Source organism: Euprymna scolopes, chromosome 36, assembly GCF_053919585.1.
Source record: "Euprymna scolopes isolate OS-2025 chromosome 36, ASM5391958v1, whole genome shotgun sequence".
Taxonomy (NCBI): domain Eukaryota; kingdom Metazoa; phylum Mollusca; class Cephalopoda; order Sepiida; family Sepiolidae; genus Euprymna; species Euprymna scolopes.
The window spans coordinates 10,536,373-10,548,681 of NC_136517.1; the positions used below are offsets into that span (position 1 = coordinate 10,536,373).

Genomic DNA, 12,309 nt, shown 5'->3' on the forward strand with positions numbered 1-12,309 from the left:
TTATTTACATTCAAGCAATGAACTTTTTCTGTTTCTTTTCGGATATTGTTTAGTGGTATTTTAGATGTGATTGAAAATGAAAATATATATATATTGCATCTACAAGGATCGAACCCACATTTAACAGATTAACATTAGATTTTTTTTGTTTCTTATATGTCTCTCACTCTAATTTCTCCTCCTGCCACTTATTTTTTCCACATTTCATCTGTCACGTACATCATGTCCGGTAGTGATAGGACAGCTGGAAAGATGCATAATAAAACATTGTCAATTATTGATAAAACATTTAGAGGACTTTTGGCACGTATGTACTTCGTTTTTTTTTTGTTTTTTTTTGCCATGATTTATTAAGTACTTTATTAAGAACAACTTTTTTTATTGTTATATTTAAAACTAGCAAAGCTACCCACGCTTTGTGTGGGACTTTGCTGTATGCTTTAGTAACCGTTTCGCGGAGACCCTTGCAGTAAATGGATGTTGTAAGAGCAACCATTGTTTAAGGTGGCAAACCCCAATTTGGTTTGCACCATCTCTAGGTGAGTGAGTTTATGAAGAGCCACATTAAATATGACCTTAACTTTGAAAAAATGGTGTGCACAATGGTGGGGGAACCATCATCATGCCAGGTTTGCTCATGATTGATCCAGTGGTGTGGGCCGTGGGAGAGTTGTACACGCACACAAAACACGAATACTACTTCATATTTAGTAGGTAAAATTTATGAATCCTATGAAATATTTGAACCTGGTGATGCTAGCATGTAAAACAGACATTAAACTTAAAATGATGATGATTCTGGTAGCAATGAGAGTACTCGTGACTAAGAGGGAATTATCTTCTCCGACTCTGTCTCTGGTGATAGTAATCACAACAGAAATTGATGACTGAATTAAGGTCTGCATCCTTGCTTGTTTTAAAAGTGCTTTCAACTTGTACCTACTCGATGTAAATCTTTTCCTCCTCCTCCAACTAATCACAAGATCCCACTCCTTCATCATAGCGATACGCAGATGCTTGAAAACTTTTTACTCTAATAAACTTCTTCTCTCATATCACTTAGAAGTCCCCCCCCCCCTGCTTCCTGTTTCCTCAGTTGTACCAATGTGTAGTAACTTGCAGCTAATGTTAAATCACTCTGCACAGGATTACCTCGGCTCCTCTGCTATTCCTGGGTAACGATGGTGGTGCTAACTAATTGCAGAGTAGAATGAAACGTAATTGCATATAACATAAAGTTGACTTTCTAATCAAAGTTGGAATTCCCTCTCTACATCCTGTTTTCTAGACTGTAACAACCTACAGAAATTTGAATTTACATGTGAACATTTTGCTGCACAATTTCCCACTTAGGATGTCCCTATAAATGTGGCCTTATGTCTCGATGGCAATGTCTTGTTAGAGGAGGGGGTAATCAAGATATATATATATATATATATATATATATTTCTTGAATTTATATAAAATATTTTTGAAATATATATTCCTTATAATACAGTCCAAATTTAAAAAAAAAAAAAAAAAAAAAAAAAAAAGCCTATATAGTGGACAGTTATATTCCAATAAAAAAAAAGAACAGAATTTGTCTATAATCACAATTATTGTTTATTTGTATATCATGTTACGAGCTTATAAGCGAATGAAAATAATATACAAGTAAAATGATATATACATGGTAATAATTATGGACAGATTCTTTTGTCTTTTTTTTTTTTTTTTTGTTACTCACCAGTTTGTGCATAAGCAATAAAAATTGTTCTTTCTCCAAACACAAACCAATAAATGACGATGAAGCAGAATTCTATATGCAGCTTTTGTTTAGAGCTATATCGGTAAATAAAATAGGGGAAAACCCTCACTTTATAAGATTTATGTTCAAGTTTTTCTTTTTCTCTTATTGACAACAATTTCTGATCAATTTTTCATATTTCTAAAAAAAAATTTTAAACTTAAATTTGTGAAGACTTGAAAGTAGAACTTTTTTTTTTACATGGGCTTGCATTTTATAATAAACACATTTCCGTTTTTCTATTGCAGAAGAAGGTTATTTAAAGATTTATTTACGAGGCCGTCCCGTTAACATGTACGCACCAGCATCTGTGAGTGAATTCAGCGTTTCCAAAACAGTGGAACAACCTTCAGAAAAACTGCAGTTGGAATGGGTGTATCCTTTATATTTATGTGTGTGTGTGTGTATTTGTATTATTTTTTAAAATTTATATATTAGTGAAATAGTAACTGGATTGTGTCTACATTTTGTTATATGGAAGTGGTATTCTTCTCCACATGAGAGCTATGAATTTAACAAATGTACTGTTTTTAAATCTCTGAAACCGTTATATGGTAAACAGCCAATGATCCATGTATTTTATTTCACAATTTAAGTTCAGGTTTCTAGCTCATTTTTCACTGTTACATTGTTGAATTCCCTTTTATAATTGTGAATCTTCCAGCTCTGAGTGGTAAGTCCGATATTTTGAACTTATTTAGTATTCCTAAGAATTTAATATGAATATCTTTTAATAGGAATATCTTTTAATAGGAATATCTTTTAATAGGAATATCTTTTAATAGGAATATCTTTTAATAGGAATATCTTTTAATATGAATATCTTTTAATATGAATGCTTAAAGCTCCATTAGACATATATATATATATATATATATATAGTCTTTGAAGTTTTTAACCTTTAAAACTATACAAAAAATATTTTTTATCATTCGTTAGAAAATCATCTAGTCAGTAAGTCATTTAATCACCTGCAATCACTGCATCAACACGCTCTCGAATTTACTATAATACCAATAATTTATTTTTCAAGGGATCATCAGATGTTTACCATGAAACACTGTTTCGGGGATTTAAAAACAAAACAGTACATTACATCATGGCTCCCCCACAGTGTTGATCAAACACCACCACCCTTAATCTTAGGAAGAAGACATGTTACAAACATTTGATCCAATTTCCTATTCTTAATTGCAATTATTAACCTTTTTCATACTATAAACTTTTGTTTATCTTGTTAGAAATAACACTAAAGAGATAAGAGTAATCTGAATAATCCAAATGATACAAACTCTACTTATCGTTTGTTTATCCATCTTCAATTTTTTTTTAGTTGCTAAAAGCTAACATTTATACTTTATGATATGAAAAAGGATAACTGCTGCTGAAAGCTGTGAACATGTTTGGGTTTAAAAGCAGCAGTTATTTGTCATCCATTTTCAAATGTGTCTATGTATATCTGAATAGATGCTAAATTATTTTCTTTTTTTTTTTTTCAATCCTAAGTATATTAACTAAAAAAAAAAAAAAAACATTATTAGACTTATTTAATTCTAATGATACAAGAATATTCTGGTATACCAGATAATGTTGTGGTGTGCCCAGCTTAGGAATAATGAACTCTTCTACTTAGTATAAAAGCTCGGAGAATGTGTATCCTGTTAACACACAGATTATACACAAGTCGTGCACACTCCTTATTTATTGTATTCGCTTTTCTGTTGAATATATTTTGTTTCCACTAATTATAGAATTGTTTTTCTTCCAGATTTTACAGAACCACAACATATAATAATTTTAAATCTCTCAAATAAATCCAAATACTGCTTATATGCATATTTTTCCAAATTTCTAATAAATTAATATTGTGTAATATATATTTTTAATTTGTATTGTAAACTTTTCTTCTGTTACATGCGATTGTTTTATCAATAGGACTAAAAAAGTATTAATAAAATTAAAGAGACTTTATAAAAAAAGATAGCATTTTAAAAACTCTTTTGGAATATTTTCAAGGGAGATAATTTATGTGAATACTTTTAGGATTATGTTGCAGAGATGGAGAGAACAGGTACTATACTTTGATTTATTTGCAGAAAATATTAAGTGTACATTTGAGGGGCGTGCAATAAGTAATACCCCTGACCCACTTCCTATAGCAGTAAAGCAACAAAACTTTGCACAGTTATTAGTCTTTCTCTACATAGGAACCACCCAGAGTTATGCATTTCTCCCATCGTTTGATGCAGGTCTGGAGACCGTTTTTGTGGAACACACCAGAAATCAAGCCTGCATCATCTGGGAAACGCTTTTCTTTCAAAAACAACTTCATGGCTGGGAAGAGGTGAAAGTCAGAGGGTGCAAGGTCAGGAGAGTAGGGGGGATGAGGTAGGATTTCATAACCACACGCCCATGCTTCTGATCTGGCGACCTGCGAGTTGTGGACCAGAGCGTTGTCCTACAGGAAGAGGGTAACTTTGCTGATCTTGCCCCGCTTCTTGATTTTGATAGCTTCCCTTAATTTCCTCAAAAGTGAAGCATAATAGGCTCCTGTAATCGTGGTACCCTTTGCCAGGAAATCTGTCACAACTACTCCATCCTGGTCTCAGAAAACTGTGAGCATGACCTTGCCAGCAGAGGGCTGCACCCTTGCCTTCTTTGGAGGTGGTGAGTCCAAGTGCTTCCACTGCATTGACTGGGCTTTGGTCTCTGGATCATAGTGATTGATCCAGGTTTCATCCTGTATAATCAGTCTTTTGCAAAACTTTGACTCCTCTTCTTCGTACATCTCCAAATTCATCCTCGAGCACTCAACGCGTCCTCACTTCTGGAATGGTGTGAGCAACCTGGGAATCCATCTGGCAGACACCTTATGCATATGCAAATGGTCATGAATGATAGTTTCCACAGACCCTGTACTAATTTTGACATCTTGGTCTATTTAGCGAATAGTAATGCGCCGATCTTCCAAAATGGCAGCCTTAACTTGACACAGATGCCTCATCAATGGCAGAAGAGAGGGTGGGGGGCGACCAAGTCTGGGAGCTGTTTCCACAGACTTCCGGCCATGTTTGAATTCACGATGTCAGCGTTTTACAAGGTCATATGATGGGGCATTATCACCATAAGTTTCTTTCATTTCATCAAAAGTCTCCTGTGGTGTGCGTCCTTTCAAATACAAAAACCGAATCACTGCTCGACATTCAACAGGCTCCATTTCACACCTGACGCAGTTCAAAAACCTGTAAAACAGAAACCACAATTAGTTCAGAGCTGTAATTTGCCACAAAACCCGTAGAGATATAAATCATTGCACATGCAAAATTTCAGCTAGATCAGACAACTGGAAGTCGGTCAGAAGCATTACTTATTGCACGCCCCTCATAAACAAATAAGTCACAAGGCCATCAAAATTGTGGAGAAAATCGATGTTGTTGATCCTTGGTCTAAAGTTATGAAAATATCTATCCTACTCTTAGCTAGAATCATCTCGTCACCACAGTACCACATTTATATGGAGTACCATCCTATTTAAGATAACCCAAAGTTGGTGGAAATTTTTTTAATAGCCAAAAGAACTATAAAAAATTGTGCCTATGCACTTTAAATAAATGGGGTGGGGAGCTTGATTTGATTGGAATGTTTTTTTCATGGGGGTGAGTAGTGTTGTATCGGTTCTGTTGTCATAAGACCATCCTCTTACTATAGAACAAATATTAAGAGCTCAACATTTTTTTCTTGAAATGATTAGTCTTAAATAAAAATTACAATTTAAACAGAAAATTTAATTTTATTGGTTTAAAAAAATTTTTTTTTTTTTTCACCTTATAGATAAATCATGTTAACATTTCTCCTCACCCGCCTAATATTAAATAATAAAAAAAAAATGCTGGCCTTTTCATTTTTTTTTAATTTACACAGCTGGAATAAGAAAAAAAAATTTTCTTCAAATTATTAGGGGTTAATTCCTATTTCAGTCACAAATTATATACAATGAAATAGCTTTTAACATTGTTCACAAACAACATATATATTCCAAAGGAAAGGTAGTTTGCTTGAAGCATTGCTGATAAACATATGTAATTGTATAAAAAGGCTGTAAACAATGTAGAATACCAGTGTTGAAGTGGTATATGGACGAGTAAATGTCTTAAGTTTATGAATCTTTGTGCATCTATTTATTTTTCAAAAACCTTTGCATATGTAAATCAGTTGTTTTATATAACCGTCACTTGTTTTTCTTTTATTCAGACATCACTTAAACATCCAGGTATTCTACGTTGCTGACGTCCTTCTAATACACTTATATATATATATATATATATATATATATATATATATTATTTTGTTGTGCCAAGTTACATACACGTTAAATATTGAAACAAAAATTAGTTTGTGAAAGTATAGTTGCTATTCAAATTTGTCAAGAGGCTAGCTAAGAAAGAATGATAATCAAATTTATAAACATATCTCTTGACCATAAAATTATGAGAGCAAGTTATCATTCTTCCTTAGCTAGCAAGTTTCTCTTTGCTTTGTGAAAATAGTGACATAGCACATATTAGGTGACTATAATAAGTTTCTAGACTTTTTTGTCGTAGACTCTTTGAAAATTCAGTATGATATTGCTATACATCTTATGAGATGACTAATAGTTATGAGTTCAGGTTCAAATGAACAGCTACAGCAGGAATTGGAATACACCCTACTAAAGCCTGATTGCGTCAGCTGGTGAATTTTAAAAATACAATCTGGACATGTGGACATTTTAGAAAAACTATATGCAATAAAATTTAGTTTTCAACTTGGAAAAAATGCTTCAAATTGCTTTTGAACCATCTTGCATGAATCAAGCATCCTTTTTTGAATGGCATAAGAGATTCAAAGAAGGCAAGAAGTTTGAAGGATGATGGTGTGGGAGGAGTGAGGAAGTCAGAATATCGGAGTTGATTGGCCAAATAAAGAATTTCATGGGTAAGGACTGCCGTGTGTCTATAGAGATAATAATTGCAAAGTTTGATGTCAGTGTGGGAACTGTACACACAATTATTCGCAAGGAACTGAAGATGTGAAAGATTTGCACAGTTTGTCCCAAGGATGGTCTATCCTTGTCATTTGACCAAGATGGGCATCAAGACAGTTCCTCACCCTCCCTATACTCCGGACCTTGCTCCCTGTGACTTTTTGTTATTACCTAAGCTCAAGGAAAACCTTAGAGGCTGTTATGAGACAATTGAGATGAAATAGGCTGTGACGAGGGTCATTGACACGCTCATAGAAGAGGACTTCCATGGGGCCTTCCAGAAGTTGTTGGAACGGTAAAAGTGCATTGCAGCCGGAGGAGATTACTTCGAAGGGGACTAATCAACAAAAGTGCCCATATGAAAAAAATCTGGAAAATTATTTAAGGCATCTCGTATTTTTGAAAAAATTAAAGATATTGGTGACAGATAATTCAAAAGTGCCAGAAATGTGCACCCCCCCCCCGTCCTGCTTTTTTTCCCCCCTCATAGAATCAGAGAGTGAGGGGGGATCTGTTAACGACTGCTTCCCTTGGAGCCCTAATACTTTGTACCTCTGTCAAAAAGTTGCTGTGATCATTCACGTTTATATTCATTTTTTTTTCTTTTCCTTAACCAAATGCCTTCAGTTATGGCTATCGAGGTCGTGACTGTCGTTCCAATTTGCATTATTTGCCAACTGGAGAGATTGTTTATTTTGTAGCAGCCACTGTAGTTTTATACAACGTAGAAGAACAGATGCAGCGTCATTATCTGGGGCATACAGATGATGTCAAATGGTGCGTACATTGTTTTAATTGATTTCTTTAAGCATCTTTTCAGCCGGTGATGATGACACTTTCAATCGTGTTTTTAAAACAAAATGATGTAAAAATTTCTGACTTTACCATTTTGAAATGAATTTACTTTTTTTGGCAACATTATATTGATGGATCTTAGATATGGACAAAATTTAATGTTTTTTATAACCATACAATTCTTTCACTTGTGTCATTAATAGCAGACCCCCCCCTCTCACCCCCTCTTTTTTTTTTTTTTTTTTTTTTTTTTACAAAGGCATCACCACATTATCAAGGCCCAGAGGCCACTCAAGGATAAGGGTTAAAGAGTGTACAGTAGAAGTTGGTCAATATAGTAATCATTAGTAATGAAAATTTGGTAAATTTAATAACTTATATGGAACGGCTCATCAAGAACTTATTTACTTTAGACTTGAACAAAACCATATTGTAGTCAGCCGGAAAGCAGGAAAACGGAAGACAATTCCACAGGCGTGCAGTTCTAAGAAAGAAGCTTTGTTCATGGAATCTACGTTTAGGTTTAGGCACAGATAAAGAGTGGGGGAAATTATTGATAGTGTTTACAGCTAGACGAGTGTTTCTTGTGAAAGTTTGGCGAGGGGGGACCATAGATTGAAGCTCAGTTGAACACTTTCCATGAAAATAACGATACATCAGAGACAAACTCGCAACATCTCTTCTGTGAGATAGAGGTTGCAAGGAGGAGAAAAGGACATCTCCTACGAGGCTACGAAGTCTATTTTGAACTCTATCAAGGCAGGACAAGTTCTTTCTAGCAGCTCCTGCCCAGATGTGGCAACAGTATTCCATCCTTGGACGTACCTGGCTCTTATATAGATAGAGAATAGCATCAGCAGTGAGATATCTACTGGATCGATAGAAAGATCCCACCATTTTTCCAGCGGCCTTGGCAACAGATTTGATATACGTGTTCCATTTAAGATCAGGAGTAATGGTCAAGCCCAGAAGCTTGTCAAAACTTGAGGCCTCCTGAAGACGAGAGCCATTCATTTCAATTGATGACAAATGTGGATTAGAATGTTGATGATGTAAAGAGAGAAGCTTGGTTTTAGATGCATTAAAAGTAACCAGCCACTCCTTTCCCCATTGTACTACGTGCTCAAGATCAGAGGAGAGAGAATTGGAGAGAACTTGCTCGTTTACTGTCTTAGATGTGGTACCATAAATGGTAGTGTCGTCAGCATAAATGTCTACAAATGATGTAAGGATATGATTTGGAAGATCATTAATGTAGATCAGGAAAAGAGTTGGGCCCAGGATGGATCCCTGAGGGACACCGGCATTAATATTGTGAGCTTCTGATTTTTGCCCCTCAACTACTACTCTTATGAATCTATCTATCCCCCCCCCTCCACCCCCTCTCCATCCCACTTCCCTTCCCCCTCCTGGCTACTTCAAGTTAGGTTACTCTTTTCGGTGATGAGCGATTAAATTTTTTTTTTTTTTTTTTATGTTGATGCTTTTCAGATTTGATACAAAGGTTCAAATATAATGTGGACAGACATCTCACTGCTCAACTCCCAACATAGTGTACCTTTAGATATAGTCCCGGATAGTAGCTCCTCATCAGCATTTGCTGATCAAACGATCTCATTTTTGTAAATGTTTATGAAGGGAGATAAAGTACATATGACTATGAAATGCCTCGTCATCTTATGTAGATGACATAACCATGGTGTCGTGCTCTTTACGATCTTCAGCTGTCTTAATAAATTGGGGGTCAAATTCAATTTTTTAATTCTTACTGGCTCATCCTACACTTGGATTTTACACTGATCAGTCTATTCTAGTTTTATTCTCGGTTTTCTAAAAAGCTTGGTCCTACGTATGACCTTAATTAGCAAGGGCCCCATTTGGGGCCTGTGGAGAATGAGGAGTTTTCCCATTGCTCCCAGATCCACTTTGGCTTAGAGTAGTATTACCTGTTAGGACATATAGTGCTACCAGATTGGGCTGTCTGAATATACTGGCTTCCTAACCAACAGGTCCTGGATATGACCTAAAACTATATCCGATGGTGAGGCCTCACCTTGCGGGCCTTGGGGAGTGATGAGCCACCCTTTAACTGCCATTGCTCCCAGGTCCACTCTGACCCAGAGTGGTAGTACGTGTTAGGGTCCCAACTATGAGTTAGATAGAATCTGACTTAAAAAAAAATATATACTCCATTAAAAATCGTTCCTCAAAATAACTAGATTCAGCATTAAATAACCCGAAAAAGGTTGATATGCCGTAAAACAAAAGCAACCAACCAACCAATCCTAACCAACAAAAATTGATCTTAGTTTGTGTTTTTTATTTTTCCTTTGCAAAATCAAATACACAAAAAATGTTCTTTTACAAAACACTTATTGTTCCAAAATTACTGGATTTTAGATAAAATAACCTGAAATAACCATAAAACCAAACAACCAAATGTAAAAATCCAATTTAAAAAAATTTTTGTTTATTTATATTCATTTTATATTTTGTTTGCATATTTTCAGCCTAACTGTCCATCCTGATAAAATTAGGATAGCCACTGGGCAAGTTGCTGGCCATGACAAGAAAGAAGGAAGGGTAGGTTATCCATGAACTATTCTTCATATTATTTTATTACTTTCTGTGTATTTTTTTGTGTGCAGATGTACTCCTGACGTAGATGTACTCCTTAATAATAGTAAGGAACAATTTATAACCTCTAAAAAAGAAATCATAATTTTTAGTTATCAAAACTTTATATAGCTGATAAAATGTTTACTCCACACAGCTAAATTAATTTCATTATCTAATTCAATTTTTCATAATGAACTTAACACTGAATAAACTCTAAACAATAATAGATTAAAAGCGTTATAGTTGGTCAACTTGTTTGAAACAAAATGCATGGAGCTAATTCTAATAATTCTGTTAATTAATATTACTGTAATATACAGCATAATCCTGTTGATACACCAGTTCCCATTAGCCCAGCTAAGTTGAGTCTGGTCCGTACTAAATTGCTCATTTTGCAGACTGGAGATTTTTTATTTCTGTCTGTGTTGCATCCTGCATGTGTCTTGACAACACTTCCTGCCGAACATGGTGGTTTGAGCACATTGCCACATCACCTCACTCCAGTAAGCTCTTCTCACAAGACGCCTTCACTGTAAATGAGGCTATCAATTTGGTTCCTCCTCGAGGTAGGGAGAAGGAATGCGGCGGCCAGCTTAAAACATGGCTCAGAACAGTTGAGCAAGATATTGAACTAATTCTTGGTCTGACAATCTATGATGGTTAGTGTTCGAACTCTGACTGGCTGTTGATAATGTCAGTGTTAGCGATGTATTGTCAGACTTGGTCAGCTATCGTGCGAGATGCTGTGAATTCCTTGGTAGGAACAGGCTTAACTGATCCGGGATGAATGCCGCTTCAAGACAAGAATAGTACCAGGTGCTGTATGTGCTCTTTGCTTATCTTGACATTGTTTTCAGTTCTGGATTTCTCTTTGTCACTGTAACATTATTTTATACACCTGCTTCTAATCTTCCTGGAATCAAATGATGCCAATTCAGGAGAGGTGTGGTTGAGAATTGCTCAACCCTTGCTTCAGTTACATGTGCAAAAACCTTTACAGGGATTCTCTATAATCTCAAGACTGGGAAACATGAATGAACTGTAACATAGCACGTCATGTTCTTTCATCACAAATCAGAAGAAAATATGTTTGGTCAGCATCTTGTCTTAAACCATGTTTTGTTCACAACTTATTTTGTTAATTATTTCGCTTAGCTTTTTTTTTTTTATCAGCTGGTAGGATAATGGTAGGAATTTAAAAAGAAAAAAATGAAACCCCCATTTTTTTTTTTTTTTTTTTACTTTTTCAGGAATTTACAACAGTGTATATCAAGATTATAATTTCTCATCTCCCTCCATAAGAGTGACCATAAAAAATACATCTGGTCACTTAGATGTAATACACTCAAAAGCATAATCTATATCCATTCTCTATCGCATACTTCCTCTCATCACGTCATATCCTGCAACTTGATCAGAACTCTAGTCAGGTAGCTTCTAATGAAATTTTCCATTACTCTAGCATTATGTGGAAAGACACCACTTTTAATATTTTAATCTTGCTGCAGAGTAATTTTCAATCCCACCCCTGTAGAGGTAGCAACTCTTGAAAAACTGCGTCTGGTCACATGACATCAAATTGAGTTTTGTTTCTCTGTTACCTATTTCTTCCAATCACATCATATTCTGCAACAACATAGGCAAACTCTAATCTTTCAACTTCTAATGGAATTTTCTACTACTCTAAAATTATGTTGAAAAAAACGTTTTGAACTTTTTTTTTTTACCACATCTGTCTCTAATTGTGATATTATTCTGATCAAACTTGACAAAATCGAAACCATCCACAATTGCATCAAATCAATACAAATACACACAAGATTCATCATTTATTCAAAAAATATCCCCTGGTGTTGTCCAGGAGGAAATGCGGATTCCTGTATACTCCTGTTTTAAGCTCTGGATACCATATCGTGGTTTTTATTTAACTTTTTGTAATTTTTAGAAATGAAATGTATAATGCAGTTTTTGCTGTTCATGAATGTCGGGTACGAGTGTAAAGACCCCCTTAACGCCCTATATTATTGGCCACTTTATGGAACAACTGAGAAATATGATTGGAGACTGATTGACAAATATTTGA

At 35.0% G+C, this 12,309-nt stretch overlaps 1 protein-coding gene across 20 annotated transcripts in view; it reads left to right on the forward strand.

Annotated features, from left to right (window-relative positions):
- Positions 1-12,309, forward strand: part of LOC145260330 (echinoderm microtubule-associated protein-like 2) — a 488,936-nt gene that overhangs the window by 380,298 nt on the left and 96,329 nt on the right. For all 20 annotated transcript variants that reach the window (XM_080118228.1, XM_080118235.1, XM_080118233.1 and 17 more), the window contains 3 exons: positions 2,038-2,164; positions 7,440-7,589; positions 10,118-10,190. In XM_080118228.1, coding sequence (XP_079974354.1) covers positions 2,038-2,164; positions 7,440-7,589; positions 10,118-10,190 — 350 coding nt within the window. The remainder of the gene's footprint in view (positions 1-2,037; positions 2,165-7,439; positions 7,590-10,117; positions 10,191-12,309) is intronic.